This window comes from Strongylocentrotus purpuratus, unplaced genomic scaffold (genome assembly GCF_000002235.5).
Source record: "Strongylocentrotus purpuratus isolate Spur 01 unplaced genomic scaffold, Spur_5.0 spur5_scaffold_10, whole genome shotgun sequence".
NCBI classification, from domain to species: domain Eukaryota; kingdom Metazoa; phylum Echinodermata; class Echinoidea; order Camarodonta; family Strongylocentrotidae; genus Strongylocentrotus; species Strongylocentrotus purpuratus.
This window is the reverse complement of record NW_022145595.1, coordinates 16,266,585-16,288,381: the sequence shown is the minus strand read 5'-3', so window position 1 is coordinate 16,288,381 and position 21,797 is coordinate 16,266,585. Positions and strand designations below refer to the sequence as shown.

The 21,797-nt window shown below is 38.0% G+C and overlaps 1 protein-coding gene across 2 annotated transcripts; it reads right to left on the bottom strand.

Annotated features, from left to right (window-relative positions):
• Positions 1 to 9,067: 9,067 nt before the first annotated feature.
• Positions 9,068 to 16,808, bottom strand: LOC581972 (DNA damage-inducible transcript 4-like protein). Of its 2 annotated transcripts, none has more exons than XM_781949.5 (2): positions 16,392 to 16,808; positions 9,068 to 12,003 (listed from the first exon to the last, which is right to left on the bottom strand). In XM_781949.5, exons 1-2 carry the CDS (start codon positions 16,471 to 16,473, stop codon positions 11,537 to 11,539), a joined length of 549 nt encoding a protein of 182 aa, XP_787042.1. In that variant the 5' UTR covers positions 16,474 to 16,808; the 3' UTR covers positions 9,068 to 11,536. The 2 variants fall into 2 exon arrangements, with proteins under 2 accessions (XP_787042.1, XP_030835482.1); XM_030979622.1 differs by lacking the exon at positions 16,392 to 16,808 and adding an exon at positions 12,199 to 12,671.
• Positions 16,809 to 21,797: the final 4,989 nt, after the last annotated feature.

Here is a 21,797-nt window from a genome sequence, read left to right as displayed (position 1 = left end):
GGTATATGAAGCAATCACTCTCATCCTTTAGCAGGTGGTTCCGCGTGAATACGATCTGTTATGAGTCAATTTTATTCAGGTGTGTCAAGGCATATAGCCCAGCAACTATCTGCTTATATGCCTTTTTAGAATATTCTGCTAAAAAAAAACTAAAGCCAAACCTCCCCAACACTTCAAACTGACGGATCTAACCGGGGAAAAAACACGACCCCACCCCCTCCGACTATATAGAGATCGTATGTTTTAATAGAATCTCTATGGTCCCTGATTACCTGCCAATTTAGAAGATATTGATACGATTTTTTCGTCATTTTGGAAGACAAAATAATGCCAGCATCCGATGGCTGTCAAAAAAACATTTTAAAACTGTGACCAAGTCGGAGAGTTGATATAAAAGTTGCCGTATCCCTGCAAATCTCATTTAATTATTAAGAATGGAGATGATGTACACAATTATTATTACTTCAATTAAATGAAGTGAATAGCAGGCGCGAAGCCATGGGGGGGGGGGGGGGGCACGTGCCCCCCCCCCCCCAACAATTTCCAAGATCGGTTGAACTTGTTTAGACCCCTCCCCAGGACGTCGATCGATTACATGTATGTGCCCCCCCCCCCCCAAACGTCAACTGGCTACGGGCCTGGTGAACAGTACTGTATTGGCTCACAATGTTTGATAACACAAACATGTAGAAGTGCTAAAGGAAATAAGCAAATCATCATGCAGATTATTATTTTGTATTCTTAAAAATTCTATTATGTCGCGTATTTTCAAGAGGCGTGTATAGAATTCAAAGAATACAAAATAATAATCTGCGCGATTCTTCGCTTATTTCCTTGAGCAAGTCTTCAAACTGTGTTATCAAAGTGATCTTCTTCTCCTCAATTGATCTGTTTCCAAGAGAGATCTAAGCAATTCACAGAACTAACCCCAATATTGACTTTTTTTGCTATCGGCTATTCCGTAACGTTACATCACTCAATTCAGAGTACAATAAACGCTTTTTCAAAATAATCGCCTTTTTGTCATTGCAAAACAACATGTGACTGTTACGTAATACTATAAGCTATCACGAGTTGCGCATGTGGGTTCACTGTTATTTGTTTTGAATTTGTAATGGCAAAGTATTGGATGTACATGTACGTTCTTTTATTTTGGTTTTGTTATTTTCTCGTTCTAGTATTCCTAACTCCGAGTAATTCGAAGCAAGAGCCACGATTATTGCATAAATACACAGACTCAGAAACACTTAGCCTCTCTAAGGGATTTTGTAGGACTTGATAACTCCAAGATATCAAAATGGAGGTGTTTTTTAGAAGTAGATCAATACTTAAAAGAGAAAAAAAAACTTACAAAACTATTTGACATAAAGAAAAAGAATGAATTTAAGGTTGTTAAAAAAAAAAGGGGGGGGGTATAGACACTTTAAAATGATTTATGATAATAATGTTCATATTATATTTATTCATGGGAACCTACAAAAACAAGCTTTGCTTTCCAGTAGGTTCCTGTTTCATTTCATAATTTTGATCTTACTTTGTCAACTATATTCTTATTGTGCAAACAATTTTTATATGAAATGAATAAATCAATCAATCAATCAATCAATCACTCAAATGCATGGTCCCCATTTTCATGCTGCGTCAATCAGACTAAACATCTCGGAGAACGGCAATCATTCTGATAAAAAATAGAAAAATGGATACTAAGGATATACGCTTTTCAAGCTCACTTGCGTATTATTAGGCAGGGGGCGGAGACGGAAGGGGCAGAAGCCGTCTCCTTCAATTTTGAAATTACCAATCATTTCGGGTAGTAGCAATCGACTCATATTCATCATATTCGGGCAGTCAGGTGGTCAAATACAATTTTGAAATCTACAAACAAATACTATGCTTTATGAAAAAGTACATTTTCACTCTTACGTGACCTCACAAAATTCAGCAAAATACAAGAACACTGGAATTCTTTTCTTCGGATCAAGGGGCGTGAGCCCGTCTTTGAAAATCGTGATACCCGCATGCACGGTTATGATTGGTGGTCGAATGTCATCTAGCATTAAAGGTACTATGTCCCTTTTGCAGCCAACCTCAAATTCTGTAGAACTTTGCAGGAATCATGAATATGTCATGTATGTCCTATTCTGTGAAATTTAAACGTTAGCAGTGTCCTCATATTCAAATTATGCAAGGAAACCTGTTTACTTGCTAGACTTCACTCTCAGACACTATTGAGTGACTGACTGGCTTTTTTCTTCTTTGGTAATAACATACATGAAAAGAGTTGTAAAGGGTACATGAGCATTTGTCTACATCAATAACCCACTTCTTGTGATGGCCAAGATTAAACTGATTGAATCTTAGAGCAGCATAAAACGTATGACCATTCGGTACAATTGTCTGAAAATCAAGACTATTACTTTTGGGCTCTACAGCCCTAAAGTCGATTTGGCAACTAATAGTCGTTATTTTCCCACTTGAAGACATTTTCAAGCCCCACCTTTTTTAGGGAAGTTCTAAATTAGTATTATCTTTCAAATGCAGTTGGAATTTAACTTTTTCATTTTTTTGGCCTGCAAATTGGACATAGTACCTTTAATGTATATATCAAAGTGTTTTTTCGATAGCTATGTTTTGTGCCAATATCAGGGGGGGGGGGGCAAGGGGGAGGGGCTTGGAACAAGGCTCACAAGCTGATGCAATGTCCAAAGATATACGTCTTGTTATTTCAAAACGTCATGTGACAATTACGTAATACTATATAAGCTCGTCACGTGCAAGATTCAGTGACGTAACATGTAAGGGCATTGGTACTATTCTTATTCACCTATTTCTTGTTTCTGTGTAAGACTTATCACAACTCGTGTTCAACTCGTGTAAGTAAAACGAACAATAACTATTTCTGCTATACTTAAAATCTTGTAAGACAAGTCTCTCGTATAGTAGTTCGTAAATCAAGGTATTACTATAAGAAATATTACGCTTTACTTTTCGCAACAAAAAAAATTGTCTGTAAGACGATAAACAGAGAATTATGTTCCCTTCTAGAAGATTGCAATCTTAAATTGTTACAGGAACTCAAGATAAAAAGCATCATGTAAACTTTGTTTTGGACTATGGTGATCAATTTGACTGGCTGAGGGCGGGAAGGGGGTGCAAAATACAAAAACAAAGAAAGTGTTAAAAAAAACTGAAACATTTTCAGTATAATGGTATTCATAAAGCCTATAACGATTTGGAAGGGCTACAAGGCCGCAGCCCCCTTTTCTTTGAAAACGAAAATAACGAGCCGAAAAAAAATTAACGGCCCCTACCCCATATCCTCCAACACAAATCCGGTTTGTGCGCTCAAGGACCAAACGGCAGAATATGGATTTCACAAAATTCACCGATATTTCGCTGACCATGTAGAAATTTGTATATGACTTTTGTGACATTATCTGCGATACCGGATAAGGGCGTTATGACAAATTGACAATAAACGTGTTTTACAATTAGCCTGTACCGAAATCTGCGATATCAAAATATTATATTTTTTAGGAATTTATTTTATATACTAATATACTTTGCCTACTTTTGATTAAAATACCAAACAAAATGATAGACCTTCAGCTGTACATTCTAGGGAGCCCAGAATTGAAATGTTGGAAATGTTTCTTAATGATGAATAAATATAGTTTGGTCGTCTTTACTCAGTGTAGCCACTTCAGAATTAATACTGCTCTTCCTGCGGTCCCTGGAATTATTATCACCCCAGCATTGCCAGGCACCCGTTTATACAGGGGGCGGATCGAGCCGGCGGAGAGGGGGGGGGGGGGGGGGAGGAGGGAATTCGTGAGAAAATATTTAGCGGCGCATCAGTGGGGGTGATTGGGGGGGGGGTAGTGAGCACTAAAAAAAAAAATTCTCTCTCTAACCCGCCCCCCCCCCCTCCTTGAACAAAACAAATGTAAAATTGTGGTTACCATCTCTTAAACAAACTTTGGGGGCCAGGGGTGGGGGCCCGGGCCCCACTTGATCAGCCACTGCGTGGTTGGAATCGGACTGTGGGCCAAACACCTTGTCCAAGGATGTAAGCACCGAGCAAAGATCGAACCCCGGATCTCTGGCATGAGAGCCTGCAGTAATTTACTGATATACCACGATTCGTCCACTAGTTAATTGGCAATGCTCCATTATTTTATGCAGGGGGTGTTTAGCAATCTAATTTTTATTCAAGTCTTCGGTTAGCAGGGGGGTGGGGAAGAAGGGCAAAACAAAATATAATCGTTTCCTGCAAATATGGGATCATTTTTTTTAGAACAATGGTCTTACATTTTAGACTGGCTCTCATTAATTTCTATAATTTGCAGAAAATGACAAAGGAAAACAAATCGTTTGTGATCTTTGAACCGGTTTGACGTCTTGAGTCTACATGTTTTCTAGAACTCACTCAGTGGGGCACAAAATATAATCGTTTCCTGCAAATATGGGCTCATTTTTAAGAACAATGGTCTAACATCTTCGTACCGAGGTGAATGTCCCTGAGACTACATGGCTATATGTCATAAATTTCTATAATTTACAGAAAATGACAAAGGAAAACAGGCCATTAATCTCTTCGGACCAGGGAAGGGAACTGCACGTTGGTGATCTTTGAACCGGTTTGACGTCTTGAGTCTACATGTTTTCTAGAACTTTCTCAGTGGGGCACAAAATATAATCGTTTCCTGTAAATATGGGCTCATTTTTTTGGTTAAAAAATGGTCTTATATCTACGTACTCAGGGTGAACTTCGCTAAGACTGGCTTTATATCATTAATTTCTATTATTTGCAGAAAATGACAAAGGAAATCAAAGCCATTAATCTCTTCGGACCAGGTAACGGAACTGCACGTTTGTGATCTTTGAACCGCTTTGACGTCTGGAGTTTACAATGTTTTCTAGAACTGACTCAGTGGGGTGATATTTCATGGCTCATACGTCCACAAACAGCTTTACCAGAGGCGCAGCCAGATTTTAACAAGGTATAGGGGAGGGGTGAAGTGTCTCTCAAGGGCTTTATACGTATACAGTATGCATATCAACGTGTTTTTTTTTGGGGGGAGGGGGAGGGGCTTTGAAATGCTTCTCATTTTGCAGGAACGTTGGTAATATTCAAGTAAGGAATTTCCCTTAAAATCTAAAGCCCCATTGCGTTTGTTATTTTTTTGTTCATATTTATCAGAGAGAGAGAGAGAGAAAGTGAGAGAGAGGGAGAGAGGGAGAGAGAGATGAGAACGAGAGGGAGAGATAGGAAGAGAGGGAGAGAGAGAGAGGGAGAGAGAGAAAGAGAGGGAGAGAGAGAGAGAGAGAGAGGAGAGAGAGAGAAGGGGGAGGGGGAGAGATGGGATTGAGGCCAAATGACTGTTACGTGCAAAATGACAGATGAATAATGAAGGAGATAACGTAGATCAAAGGGAGAGAGTGTCTGAGAATATGGCAAACAGAAAAGAAGAAACAATCCGTGACTCAAGGGGGAGGGGCTGATGTACAGGTGCCTCGATCACATATAGACAAAATAATTGTCACAAGCAGTGCCAGTTACATTGTGTGGACTAAGTCAAGTTCAAAGATTAAGCAAGCAAACGAGACGTTCAAAGCATGGTCCGATTTTTAAATGACATAAATGCCCCTAGTCCCTCGCTACGCCATTAACCTTTACAAAATTTAATGATCTCCAGGGTATGAGGTTAGTTTCTGTTAACTTTTTCAAACAGGCAAGGATATCCACGTTTCCTTAAAGGTAAACATCATTTATTTAAAGAAGAGTGGAGAAGAGATTGTCACCAAACACTTACCACCATAATTATATAGGTTTTGTTTTATAGGAGAGTATTTACACATACGTACATGAATACAAACAAAAATGTCCGATTAGCATACACATTAAAACACCAGGGTCACTTACATTGTCATGATTGTATGGACTAAGTAAAGTTCAAAGATTAAGCGAGGAAACGAGAAGTTCACAGCATGGTTCGATTTTTTATGGGCAGACCTGGACAGGGGCAGATCACAGGATTCTGAAGGGGCGGGCAAATCCGAGGCAAGTTCGAAAGAGGTCCGACAATGGAGAAAAAAGGGGTTGCCATGTTTGCAGGTGCCTTCTATAGGTCTAAAATTCGGAGATGGGAGGGGCGCATTTACATTTCTTTTAGTGACTACTTTAGGTATGAAGGTTTTGGTTTTAAAGTGGTCAGGGGCAGGCAGTGGTTCAACCACGCTTAAATGCGTACGCTTTACAATAATTATACAATTATTATGTCATATTATTTTCTTTATTAAGATGGCTTTCGAAGCATGCAGATACGACTGGAAGAAATTATCCTCCAATCAAAATAGAAACATTTTAAATGATAAATAATAAAAATCATTCAAGTCTAATTTAATTGCAATCGGAATATTTACATCGATATTCTATTGTTTCTGAAAAAAGAATCAATATATCTTTTAGATAAAAATTTAAAAAAAAGATCAACTTTACATAGGGATCCTGATCATGATGTTGGGACCCTCCAATAATCGTACGCCGATCGATGTCCAGGCACATTTGCTTCCATTTTATTCACGTAGTATTGGCTAGTAAGATGACCCCCGCGTGCCCTCTTCCTTATGTGAACATGATTGTGACGTATGAGATTATGATTTGTCATGAGTTTGACTTTCGTATGTCTTTGACAAAGAGGGTAAAAGCTACGGTTGAGAAATTACTCAGATAAAACATAATAAAAGTTGAGGCAAACGAGGCATTAAGAAAATATGAGGAGAAGTTGAAGAAGAAGAAGAAGAAGAAGAAGAAGAAGAAGAAGAAGAAGAAGAAGAAGAAGTAGAAGAAGATGCCGTTCATGGAAAAAATTAAGGGAGTGCTTTCCCGTTTTTTCGAAAAATATTTCTCCTAAACAACTTTTGCTTCTGCCAATATTTCCTCCATTCCTATTTTAAGGATGCATGTGTTTGAAATTACTGCTGGAAATCGACGGATCAATATTAAAATTGAATTTCAGGGAAAAGGGTGCATGGGCGGGGGGGGGGGGGGGGGGGGGGTGCGGGCAAATCCTGTCCCGTGCCAACCCCTGCCTGCCTGGTGCGATCACGTGCGTTTCCTTGACGTCAGTTTGTACATCAGAGGGGTCGTTGAAATTGGGTTAAGATTGGAAACGTGAAAACGGATCACCCCGATGTGCATGATAGGACCTTACATGTTTGATTTATACCTGATCGGTGGGGCGCACGTAAGGGGCATGTGCCCTTAATCGAATGTCAAATGACCACTAACAAAAAGAGAGAAAGAGAACAAGAGGGAGAGAGAGAGAGAGAGAGAGAGAGAGAGAGAGAGAGAGAGAAGGAGAGAGAGAGAAAGAAGGAGAGTGAGAGAGAGAGAGAGAGAGAGAGAGAGATGGAGGAGGGGTTGTGATCTCCAGGATATTTTGGTTACACTATGACTGTTTGCGCTCCTAGATCATCCAACTCGTAAGACGCCCCCTCCCCCTTTGACATAAGTGCCCCTAGTCGCTCGCCACGCCACTAAACTTGACAGATAGCCGGTGTGATGTCCAGGGTATGGTGTTGGTTTCTGTTACCCTTGTTATCCAGGCAAGTGTAGCCACGTAACCTTAAAGGTAAGCATAATTTATGTAAAGAAGAGGGGAAAGAATGAATGATCAGAAAGCTTTTAAAAAAGTTACACAAGTTTATCATAACCGTGAATACGTAACTCGAGTTTTTTTTCGGTCATGCAATTGTAAACGGTGCTCAAGAGAAATCCAAGCTTCTTTCACAACCGTTTCTAAAATTTCTTAGTCATACAATCTGTAAGAATCTCTAAATAGCCATATACATTGTATAGTCACATAATTTTTAGAATTTTTTCTTTCGGTTCACTATAGTCGGCCAGAGTGGGATATGAAAATTCAATTTAAGTCCAAAAGGGACCTGAAAATGTGATAACCCGTAATTTATCAGATAACCGTTTTTAATTGTGCCGCCGCCCTTTTACAAAATACTAAATCCCCCCTGATTTACGTAGGCCTACATGTAAATGTATGCTGAGGCAACCATTCTTTCATATTTCTTTAAATCTTTCATTCTTTTTCTCAGGCTCTTATTTTGTGTTTTCTTATTTTCTTCTTGTTTTAACCTTTTCTTTCTTCAACTAAAATAATATACCTATGCACCGCTGAAAGAGATCCTCCATATTTCTGACAAGCCTACGTACAGGATGGAGATTATCACGTGTTTGTCACATGACCGTGAAATTATACTCCTAAGAAAAGGGAAATTGTGGTGAGAGGCTACGAGGTAAATCATTCTGACACTGTACATATCCGCTTTAATGATATCACCTCAGAAATTTACTTTCAGAGAAATCGACATATGAACGCCTCAATTCATGAGTTTATGAGAAAATTATTGATCCAAATTTAATATCATGAAAAACTCAGTCGATTTTATTTTGTATTCCGCATCGAAACTGGTTATGTGTTTCTACACTCAAAATTCGTTATGTAACGACTTTACACAACAGTAGGGTGGTCCACTCCTTACACAAGGGTTGTGATAAGTTGTGTCAATAAAAAATTACACAAGGGCTTATTTTTTACACAACTTAACACAAACCTTGTGTAAGGAGTGAACCACCTAGCTGTTGTGTAAAGTCGTTACGTAAAGAATGTGCAGTGTACCTTTCAAATGGAACTAATTACTTAACACCTAACAGGCATATAAATATGTAATTATTATTAACGTCACCTTTTCACTCAGTTGAATTATGATTTACTTCTTCACTGACTCACTGGGATTTAAAATAAATACTCCATTCATTCTTTCTTCAACTTCTTAGAATTACCTTTCATTTTAAAATTATTTTTTTCTCTTTCTCATAGCAAAGACACAATCTCCGCCGCTAGGTAACTTCTCTGCCCCCCCCCCCTCTCTCTCTCTAAATTCTCATCTCACTCACACCCTCTCCACTATACCTCTCCTTCTCTTCGCAACATTTGATACTCTCATATAATATAGATTTAGGGAAACAAATCTGTACGAGTCATGGTTTTTTAGTTTTTAAATTTCTTCACATATTTTATTGCATATTTTTCACATGAAAACATACTGAACGTTCACATAAATTGGTAGTAACTAAGATCCAGTTGTTATAATTTGTGAATGTGAACATAATAAAATCATGTCCTGTACAAACAAAGTAGAAAATATAAAATTGGGTTAGAATTATCCAGGAGAAAGGTGTATATTTCAGAACAACAAGAGTCACATTTAGACAGGTCGATTAAACACTAATTAAAAAGAAATACCGGTAAAGTATAAACAAAACTTTAATTAAGACTACATCTACTTTCTATCTGGATGATATAATGCAATTATTCAGCTGAAAGTGAATGAAAATCACTGACCCCTATACGCCCTGCCCCCCCCCCCCCCCAAAAAAAAAATAGAACAAAAATGAGGGAAATATCCCCAAAAAGGAAACGGAAGTGAAAAATTCGGAACACTAGCACAGCTGTAGCAAGCTAAAGGAAACACATGTAACCACAAAAGTTCATGCTTCAGATCTGAATTGAAAACCACAGACAAATATATTTCCTGTGTAAAGAAATTACTTTGCTATAATTAGATACTGGTTGCAATTATTACGGCATCATGCAGTTTCGTAATTGCGTCAGCTCCCTACATTTTTGTAGCTCTACTCACCAACTAAACATAATTGCAAAATGTGTTTTCACTGAATTTGCAACAACAAAAAAGTCTGATACATGATCGGTTTTTGTAACGGCTACCATGTTTGCCAGACTAATATTAATAATAATAAAAAAAACGTCAAATGAATAAACGTAGTTAAATGTTTTTAAGTAAAGAATTTAGAGGGTTTCATTTTTTTTTGTAAACAATTTTTTTCTATTTTTAAGTACATCTCAGATACCAGCCCAAGATGATACATCTATTCTACAAAAGTAACATTTTAGAGATGAAAAAACAAAAGGAAGCGAAAGTAAACTCCTAGAAAATATGATTTAAAAAAGCTACATATCTACATGTGTCATTGGGTGCACAATGTAAGCTTGGACATAAACTACTCCCTTATCAAATAATACTACATGTATCTGTTGAGAGTTAGAATGACACTGTTGAACTACATGAGTTTATGCCATTCTGCTTCTCAACAAACAAAACATTTCTTAAACCTATTAGCCTTTACTAGACCTGCATTATTTGAAACGAGGTTTAACTGGCTAAACTAAACCCTGTGTCTCAAGAACTTTAACTTGTAGGCCACTGAACCATCAAGTTTCAAGTAATGCAGGCTTGACAGATGAAAACATTTCCATGCACTTTAAGTAGTATTCAGAGAATTATTCAATGAGCTCAGGCCTACAAAATGCACATGTACAAAGAATGGTCATAAGATAAATGATGCTTTCATAGTAATACATATTTCTGGTGAATGAATAGCATTTCAGAACAGCTTTAACTCTACTAAAAAAATTATTAAAAAAGAACAAAACGTTACCCTGATCAAGAACCTTTTACGTGTACTAAGCAATCCCCTTTGGAAACCATATATGATGTAACGCATACTGAATGCATGCATTCAGCATGCCAAATCATCAAATCATTTTTACTTATAATTATTTATCACTGTATGCACCACAACAGGCTACACATTTCTTGTGACACTTTTTTTCCTCCTAAGCACCGCCCCTCATATTGAAATTTTATTATAAATATCACATGAATTGGCAGTTTGATTTGATCTCTTGTTAATGATGTATTACTTGCTCATGGCAGTATATCAATACTCAGAGATTAACATTTTACAAGGAAAACAAGTTTACCAAATACAAGAAGCATCAAAAATTGTACATCAGCTGTGGCATATTAATATACTGCCTATTTGCACCGCTCAACGGTGCCACTCTGTGAATACAGATCAGATTGATGCAGACTTTATGGATACTGAATACACAAGAAAAAAAAAGATGAGAACAAAAAATTTGTATCTATGCTTTCATTGCTACCATTGTGTAACACAAGAAAGAAAAGCGGCATTTATTAACCTGCACCATATATATGCACATGGTACATTTATATAAAATGGAATGGTATAAGAAATTTCAGACAAAGCACCAATGCAACGCAATTACATCAGTAGACTAGAAAACCTTAAGCAGCACAGTAAAGAAAACCTATGGCTATTGTTTGCACGAGGCTAGCACAATGACTTTTAATTGTGCTCCTTAAGAACAAAATACTGGTAGTAGACAAACAAAATCGATGAGAGTTCTTCATAACTAAGAATATTGCAGTGGACATGCATGTACGTGTAAACAATCTGAAAAGAAATTGAAGACTTTATAAAAGGAATCAGGGATAAGAGATATGCGGAAGAAAATCTGCAGATCTAGTTCATAACCTCACGTTGCTCAGTGTAGAAAGTTTATTGCAATAACCACAAAGTTCGCTTATAATGTAAAAAAAGTAAAAAAGAGTCCTTGCTTGACAGTTTTTATGATCCTTCCTTGATACATACGCTTCCGTTCCGTCTGTAGAGTTTATTCTTCACAAGCTTGTAACTTGATTTCAAGACGGTCTGCTCGACAGAGTTCCTTAAAACCGACTGCATTTTCGTCAAGAACCATTTCGGCGATACCCTCCCTACCACAACGGTGATTTCAAAAGTCGTTACTGTGTCAGGGTCGACAGCGACCCTTCCCAATCTCCTGCACGATTCTCCATCTTCGTATACAATGTCCAAGGAGCATCCGCGCACCCCGCAGGGTTCTTCTCGTGCCATGAGGAGGACGTCGCGTGCCACATGATCCGGGAGGTTGCTGGGGATGAGAAGCTTGCCATTGAAGTACTTGTCCTTGGCCTTCCTCAGTGTGTGGAAGATGAGGTGCGAAACAAACTGAGCCATCTTAGTGTCCTGGTCACCGTCCTCATGGTTCCCACAATGATCAAGACCACGACCATCTGCACATGGAGATAAAAAAAGGGCAAAATATATTTAGTTTTACAATTAATAGGCCTATACATGCACATACAATATTATTTACAAAATTTACATAAGAACATTTCATAATAACACTAGTGCAGTTCTTGTATAGCGCATAATACGTTATGATATAACATCTCTATGCGCTTCCAAAGAGCTTTGGAAATTATTACCTTTAACTTTAGCTCCGGCAGTCGTTACCAGTGCACAGTGCATTTCAAGGAATAATCCTACCAGGTACTCATTTACATGTACCTCACCTGGGTTAAGTGTGGCAAATGTAGATCAATGTCTTGCCAAAAGACATAAGTAGGTAAGGTAAGGTAAGGACAGGGGAGAAGAACTAGAAAATCTTGAATTGATTATGAAGGTGACATTCAAGGGTCAACATCAAAAGTCAAGATGACTACATGTAGATGCACTTAATCTGGTGACTGGTCAAGGATACTGGACATTTCCTTCATGTGGATGACCATGACACTGACCACCCACACACATGTGCATCACATGTACAGTACGTACACTGTAGTAGCATGTGTGAAGGTGACTTTGACCACTTAAGATCAAGCTTACTCTGGACCAGACAAGGGATTAAGTTTCAGAGGGTCTCCCAGGTACTGAAAGTCATGCCAAGGTTACCAGGGATGTTCAAGGCATGTTTTTTTTCTTCTAGTGTGAAGGGTTCAAATCTTTCTCAAGGAATAAGAGATCAATTATTGCCAGTTGAGTCTGTATGGAGGTTCTCATGCTTAAAAATCATAAATGCACTCCACATGTAAGCTAGCATTCATAATATAATATCATATAAAATGGAAACATTGGCGCACACTAAAATGAAAAGTCTGAAAATAAGCTACCGGGAAGGATAACTAATCCTTTTGTATGATGAATCCATTGTGGTTTGTACATGCAAAGCTGGAGTAGAGTGGCAGGGGAAGGGGTGTCAATAAAGGCCATTGTATATGCAAAGATAAGGGTACTGTTATGCACAGTTTACATCTGGTTCTACACAAAGGTGCTCTTACTCTTTCCAATTACAGGATTACCCAGCAAACCATTCAGTTCTTCTGACTATAGTAAATAAAGCAACTGGATGCAATACAAATGTTATTGTGGAGCTCCGATAAAAACAAGTCTCAGCATGATGAAATAATTTTTGTAAGTAGTTACCTACATATACATGTAAATTGATTCTTGATTCAAACTAGAGTCACAGAGTATGGCAAGACAGAGGAAAACCTGCAATACGTTTAAATAGTTAGCATGTTTTTAGATGTATTTACATCATTAAAAGGAAAACACAGTAGATACCTACTGCCTGAAAAGAATACATAGCAGAGCAGGGGAAATATTGGAGTGCTTAGCCTTTGAGCACCCTGCAGGGTGGATATGTGCGCTATATAAATATCCAATGTTATTATTATTATTATTATTGATTCTCAACTAAAACTTGACTACAGATACATTATAACCAGCCAGAAAATTGAATGTAAGCACTTGAATTCAATTGTGAAACATAAGGCATTGATTCCTCCATGAGAAATATAACTCCTCAAGCACCCTTGGCAAAAAAATATATGAGACCCTGGATACAGGGCACAGAAAGTTGTACTATATATTCATGATGTACGAGCTCCTCTCATAGCAAATATGAATATTCACGTTGCAGTCTAGCCAATCACACTTTACTCCCTGCAGAGTGGCACAGTTACTATGCAGAGAAGAGCCTTTACCAGGGCACGCTGATAAATAATTCAGGTGTAGGGGGAAAAGGGGGCTGGAACAGAAAGTTGTACATATTCATGATGTACATGCTCCTCAATTAACAAGTATGAATATGCCAATGCAGTCTAGCCAATCGCACTTCACTCCCTGCAGAGTGGCACAGTTACTATGCAGAGAGGAGCCTTTACCAGGGCACGCTGATAAATAATTCATGTGTAGGGGGGAAGAAGGCTGGAACAGGAAGGGGTCAATTTAGCGAGGAAATTCCCTGGGATCCCTTGTGAACAGCACACAGCTGACTAGCAAATAAATCTAGGTTTTCCACTGAACAAAATTGGCATTCACAGAACAGTATCCAAAGACCTGTCCATGTATCTCTCTAATCTCTATATCAAAGGACAGTATTAGACATTTTCTTTGGTGACACCGCTGAAGGATCAAGTACACACAAACTTAATTAATTTATATCTTCCCTTAAATGCACAATTTATTTTGCACATTGTATTTTTCTCTTTAGGTTTTTGGGGGGAGAGGGAGTGGGGGAGTGCCACTAAATTTGCAACAAAATTAACTCTAATGACTACACCAAATAAGAATGTCATATGTGACACGATTATAGAGTAGTCAACCCTCTGCAATTATGACACATCCATTATCTATTTCACTTTAATAGATCACATGAACAGATGAAAAAAACAAGTTGAGCCCAAAATAGAGTACTCACATAGAAATATAATTATGAGCCCACGCTTTTTAACCTTTGAAGATATGTGAGATTAAGCACAATGGAAGTTTGATATAAAAGAGACGGTCGACTGAATATCAAAAGCACACCCCCACATGCAAATGACTAGAAATAATCCTACATACAGTGCATGTACATGCATCTAAAATGAAACTCTTAATGCTCATTACTGACTGATAATCCTAAAAATAGAAAAGCCACCAAAAGGGATCCCGCTTGAGTAACACTGAAAGGCAATGGCAAAATGCCACGTAGAAAATACAATGGAAGGTGCGCTTGAGCAAATAGAACCTGGGGTAAAGTTCAATGCTAAGGGAACTCCCTGGATTTCAAGTACATGGTGTAGAACTTTCCATGTGGCTTTACCATGTGTAACGTGACTGCTCAATCACATGAGATTTTCTTATCGAGTGCCTGTCAAACCAATATCTCTTTGGTCAAACACTTCGCAAGCACATACTGGATCCAGTACAGCTCTCAATATATAAAATCCATCTTTTTTTGTTAGTGTGAATTGTGCTATATCATTGTCAACTTCCAAAATCTATAAACCTGGGGTTTGCCCAGCTGTTCAACAGGATTTTTGTTAGTGTGAATTGTGCTATATCATTGTCAACTTCCAAAATCTATAAACCTGGGGTTTGCCCAGCTGTTCAACAGGAATGTAGTTTTGGTAGAACTCCCCATGAAGTTCTTTGAATGTCTGTGTTCAACCAAAAAGTCAGTCTATTTTATTCAGGGGCATGTTCAGCTGAGACCAATTCTGTCTTTAAGGAGAGCATCAATAGACAAAAGTACAGTGTACATGTACTGTATGTTACAAAAAAAAGTCCTCCAAGTAGATGTATTTTACTGTCTCGGTCTGTATACTTCGCATACCATGATCATTATTATTTTTTGAGGGTGGAGGTAGGGTCTCAGATTTTGGGAGTTGTGTGTTAACACAAAAATAAAGGTTGCAGCGAGAGTCACTATAAAGGAGCAGTGAAGAAAATACCTGTCTGTTCACAGACCCTTTTGGGGGATATGTTTTTTTTTCCAGAGCTCTCTATCAATTATTAAGAAAAAGTCTCATCTTTCACACCAGAATTTCCTTAAGATCCTTTACTTAGGCTTTTCTCATTTAATCCTGTGAAATCGATTGCAGAATGCCATTAATTACTTACATCATGTACCTGTATACCCACCAGATTTGACTGTCTAGACAAATACAAATTAGCATGAATAATTGGCCTATCGGAAGTATTGCTATTGGATATCCCATAGGCCTAGGCCATACACTTGTACTCCAGCAAATGTTTCAATCTTTTGGAAATGATGAACTCTCCTTCATTCCTGATATTCAGAAAATAAGGAAAGTGAATGGAATTATTTGTCAACTTGGTAACTTTAAGTAGCATTAACCTTTGAGGATGATTAAGAACATGACTGATCTGCTGATGATCTCAATATTTGTCGACGTTTGAGAATAAACGTACAAATTTGCTTTTATTTAAAAAGAGTAAAACTAGTAAAAGCTGAAGAAATGTAAATTGAGATAGTCTAGGTCGACTCTAGACTACAGTAAGAAATGTAGTCTAGGTCTACATCAATAAGTGATTGACAAACCAATATTTTAAACTCTCAATAACCGTACACCACTGAAAAGTCAGAATTTTGCACAGCCAGAGACGGACAATGAATTGTCTGTCCATCGTGCAATACACAGCTCCGCAGGAGACGATTCGTCACCATTGTACGAACAACCACCAGACAATGGACATAAACCCAACCAGCTGATCGGCGCGGCCGTGAGTCAGAGAAGGGACTACCGTGGCGCTCACATGCACAAAGTCACTGAATTATATTTCCACAAGCAACCCAAACAACGGTTAAGATGGTTGATTGAAAACTTACCTATGACATTTATGTTGTTCCGGACACTTTCGATGATATTTCTAGATAGATGTAGTCGGGGAAAGTCCTGAACGTCCAACATATTGCCTAAATAATCGTTGAAACTTGGATGGAATTTCTGTAACTTGAAGCGAGTCCGATCTGCTCACTCACTTTGTACAGCCGTAGTGTAGGCGGCTGGTACAGAGTACAGTTCCGATCAATTCAAGGCGATAATATGGAGTTCTGTCTGTCAGAATACTGAACAGAGTGGCTCAGATAATTCCCCAAGATCTATTTTATATCTGTTCTTTGATACGAACTGAAGGTGCGATATATTAGAAGCCTCACAGCTCTCAAAACCCAGATTTTTTCCGTCCGTGCCTTTCCTTCACAATGCCCTGGTGAAGCAATGTCTCAAACAGCTGATTTTGTACCAGGGATCGCGTTCATTAATCGATATGTATGCGAACATGCGCAATAGGGTGCTCTAATTTGCATATAATCCTAATTTGGAGGCTAGATCTATTGTCAGGAGCGGATTGACCAATCAGAGTGAAGAAAATTGCAAGGTCGCTGTTGGTAGGTCATATTCGACCAATCAGAGCACATAATCAATTAGGTATGCTAAATGTATATTCCAGAACGTACGTACGTGCAACGAAGCACTGAGGTTTCCAGAATAATATCGACTTCGATTCTGATTTGCACGTAGCTCTTGCAAGACACAATAGGGGTCCTAGTTCATCGAAATTGACTCAGAATTATTCAAATAAAAAGCTGTTGAACTACCAAGATCTTTTGATCAATTTTGTTTGATTATTAGCCTGTGTTTTTGGAATTGTACAACAACTTGACAGAAAGCGTGATAAGTTGTGGTAAATGATAAAGTGCACGTACCGGTACCGTTCTTTTTTCTTTTCCTATTTTTTAAATGTAAATTCACATACATGTATTTAAAAAATAAAAAAAGTATGCAATAAATATACATAATGAATATTATTATCATCTGACGTTCATATTCTCCCAAGGTCCGTCGGTATTTAAACATTTCTTTCCAGCTTTGGTACAAAAGGAAGACATAAGACACCTATATACTTCCGCCAAATATACTACCGCCAAGGGGCGGGGGACGGGCACCGGCCCTACCAGATGGATGGAATTTGAGAGAATAAAAGGGCATCGAGGAATTTTGGAAAAAGGTCGTAACATCTTCTTCCTTTTTTTCATTGCCCATTTCCTTTCTATCATTCTTTTACGTCTCTCTCTCTCTCTCTCTCTCTCTCTCTCTCTCTCTCTCTCCATTCCCCCCCCCTTCCCCTTTTTTTCTTTCTATTTCACCTATGTAGGCCTACAACATTTTTTATGGCCTACTTCCATCCCGTATAGCTTTCCGACTGTCTTCCATAGTGAGTACGGGCTCTTTTGGCACAATTAACTCATATATTTTATCAAATAAGGAACAACAGTGAACCATCATTCGATATATCACGAAAATAATCTCAACAAAAAAAAAACTATCAGTATTGCCTCATATAAGGGTATATAGGCCTACAGTTTTCTTTAATTCTTTTTTTAAAAATATTTTTTTTAAATAGATGTAGCTCCGGGGATGTAGCGATGCATTCATAGCCACATACTCTCAATTATTTTGTTCATTAATATTCAGGCACATTATTTCTCAGACATTTATTTTTTCTCGACCCGATACATATACGGTTATTAAATATTATGTGCTACTCGATAAGGTGCATGGAGATTGGAAAGGGCATTATGCACTTAATTTCTGAGCACACATCGTTACCTGGAAATTCGTTTGTTGACGGCGTATCTCGGCTATTGACCCGGTCGTGCTAATCTGAAACGTGTAGGCTATAGTGTCATCGTGCCAATATGCCAATCTCAATTCGTTAATGCATTGGGCAGAGGGGTTATTGACTCACAGAAGAAAATCATATTTAATGACTTATGAACGACTTACAAACGACCTGACGGATTTTCAGAGACTCATGACTTATGTAGCCAGTTTTATATGAGCCATCTGCATAGCTGGGGGGGGGGGGCAAAGCGAACAATGTGCTGACAAATTGAACAAAAACATAAATACATTTATCATTCAAAGTGTTAATAGGGAGTGGGATACCCTCTTTGCCACCCCACTGCGCTAATGTATAGATTAGCAACCCGTTGACATGATAATTGATGGGATAGCATTTTATTATGGGGTTATTTGGATGAAACAAACAACAACATTAACATCAACATCAAAAGCAACTACAATAAACAAGATGCTTTTCATTTGATGACAAATCTGCTGTTAACCAATCAGAAGCAAGCATTTCAGAAGCTTGTAACAAATTTTCTTCACACAATCTAGTTTAATATTTAGGCCTATATGCCTCAAATTTTATTAACGTTATAACAAAAATTATTTAAAGACAAGGGAGGGGTGGGGACAGCATGCCATGAAGCGGCTTAGCGGGGTGGGGTATGCTTTGAGAGATGCTATACGAGTAGAAGATACCCATAAAAGCAATCAGATACGGGGGGTATCAATAAATCTTCAATGTAGCTCTGAAATGACATATTGAACGAAATAGGCCTACACATGAAATGGCGATGATTGAGATTACTGTTTGTCTTGATACATGGTACGCCAAACTGTTCTAAAACATGTATGAGTCATAGTCACGTTCACTGTAACATTATACATGTAGTTTGGTGTCTCTATAGATTGATGGTAAGTAGGCAAAGGATCATTGTAAGCATCCGTCAAACTTTGCTACAATTTAGGGGGCACGGGGACACAGGCTCCAAATATGTAGCAAAAAGGAAAGAAAGAAAGAAAGAAAGAAAGAGAGAGAGAGAGAGAGCAAACAAAGAGAGAGAGAGAGAGAGAGAGAGAGAGAGAGAGAGTTAGAGGGAGAGAGAGAGAGAGAGAGAGTTGAGAAGTGGAATGCTATAGTCATAAGAAGATGATAGTTACGACCACTTCCACTATCCCTTCACTCAATGGCCATGTTATCTTGTATACCATCAAGTACTAACCCTGGTGCCCAAATCATCGACAAATTTGCAATTCCCCCCCACCCCCCACTTGCTAAACCCACGCTACGCCACTGTTTTCAAATACCGAGAAGTAATATGTGCGCTTCCTTTGCGGATGCTTCCAGGAAAGACCTCTCAAGTTCAGAGAAAGAGAGAGAGAGAGAGAGAGAGAGAGAGAGAGGGGAGAGAGAGAGAGAGAGAGAGAGAGAGGAAAAAAAAAACTTCCAAAGGGTGTCGTTAAATTCTGGTCAAATAATTTCGCAATTTATAATAGATGATGGTTGTATGATCGTTTTAAAAATGATAATAATATGAACATTAAAACATAACTTTTTTACGCGCTTTACAAAATATGAATAAAGAAAGTACAGAAACATGCATGAAATTTGGTCTAAATATAAGAATAAAGAGATAAGGAACGAGAGAGGTAGATATAGATAGGCCTGAACTAGAGGAGGAGTGGATGTGAAATACAGAGAGAGAGAGAGAGAGAGAGAGAGAGAGAGAGACATGGACATTGAAATAAATATATAGATTGAAGGATATAGATAAAGATAAAGATAGAAAAAGAGAGACAGAGAGAGAGAGAGAGAGAGAGAGTGAGATAGATTGAGATAGAAAGAGACAATAAAGGGGCTAGGAGTGGGACGTGAAATAGAGATGAATGGACCCCTCCAATCCCCCCCCCCCCCCTTATCAATGAACGTGTGCCTCCATTCAATTGCCCCTCTCAATATCTGGGCCTGTAAGCAACACCAATGATTATAACTTTAGCCCCTCTTTTTCTCGAATTTTCCCATCTTTCTCTCTGATAAGACCCCCTCTCCCCTTCTCTCCCCTCTTTTTTCTTAATTTTCCCTCCCTGTTTATTTCTCTTTCCATCATAATTATTTTCCCCTGATATTTCGCGGATAGAAGCTGATTTTTGTACTTTTTAATTTTTTTAATTTTCTTCGATGTATTGGCCTTTTGATATCTTGTATGGTTTTATATGGATTAAAAAAATAAATAATTGCTGACATAGCAATCGCTTAATTATTTATCTTCAACAAAATACATAGAATAGCATTCATTCCAGGTTACTTTTTTTTTCAGGGGGGGGGGGAGGTAAAATGACGGATGATAATTCAATTTGTCAATACACTAACACCATAATGCCCGTATGAAATAGATTATCTTTAGAAGGTTATCTTTAGAAAATTGATATAATGGAAACGGGACCCCAGTACAATGAAATATTTGAAACTGCAAAATTATAAGCAACTTAGTTTTTATGAACATGACAAAATTTATCAAAAGTGGAGGCTTTTAATTGTGCTAAAGTTAATATCAATATAAGTTTTTACAAGGGTCTGTCTCATTCATTCTGACTTTATTTTTTACTTCATTTTCCCTTAACCGTTTTTCCTTCATTTCCTTTAAACAAAGAATACGTCCGAGGTTTGGCATGCGGCGATGTTCTTTTATTTCTAGTGTTTATTATCACCTTAAGTTATACAATGGATATAAAATTGATATGAAAAGTATACTACTCATATTAGTTTTATTGTCACATACTTTATTTATTAAATATAACAATAGAAAGCATGCTAAAAGGAACATTCAAACCTAGAGAGAGGCCAAAGTGATTGAAAAATTACGTCGAGCCTCCTAGGCAAGTATTTGTGTACACAGGCGCACGGACGTTTTTGGCAGGCCTTGACTTATGTGTGCTTTCATTGGACCAACTTGTATTGTTACGTCACGATCAAGCTGAAGTTGCTTAACCTGCTGCACATGCGCAGGTGTGTAGGCGCACTCTCATTGGGCTAAAGTTATTATTACGTCATGATCAATCCGAAAGTTGCTCCTTTAGTGCGCATGCGTAGAGGGTTTACGCGCTCTCATTGGACCAAAGTTTATTGTTACGTCATGATCAACCGAAAGTTGCTCCTTTAGTACGCATGCGTAGAGGGTTTACGCGCTCTCATTGGACCAAAGTTTATTGTTACGTCACGATCAAGCCGAAATTCTACCTGTGTTACGCATTCGTCTTAGCAACCAAACTTCACAATGATTTGATACAGCACACTATCGAACACGATTAGCCGCACCTTATCGAAACTTTGCAATAATATTGACGTTTTATACGTTAATGTTATAAATCATTGATATTTAGCGAACGGAAAGCAACCTACGTGACATTGCAGGTAAGCTGAAATCATTTACCTTGTTTTTTTTACACTTTTCAGATGAAAATATGTGGACCCTAAGTTCCGTTGAATTTTTCTCTTTCTATTACGTGCACTTAATTATTACGCCTACTTTAAAATGAATGTTTCACAATAATGTTATCACTGCTACTTTATTAAATCTGTTGATATTTTTGTTTGTTTCAGA

What these genes read in the sequence shown, in the direction of transcription:
- LOC581972 (XM_781949.5), bottom strand. Translation starts at nt 16,473, where the DNA reads ATGTTGGACGTTCAGGACTTTCCCCGACTACATCTATCTAGAAATATC. An exon ending in GAACAACATAAATGTCATAG is followed by an intron (nt 12,004 to 16,391) that starts GTAAGTTTTCAA and finishes CTCCATGTGCAG; the next exon opens with ATGGTCGTGGTCTTGATCAT.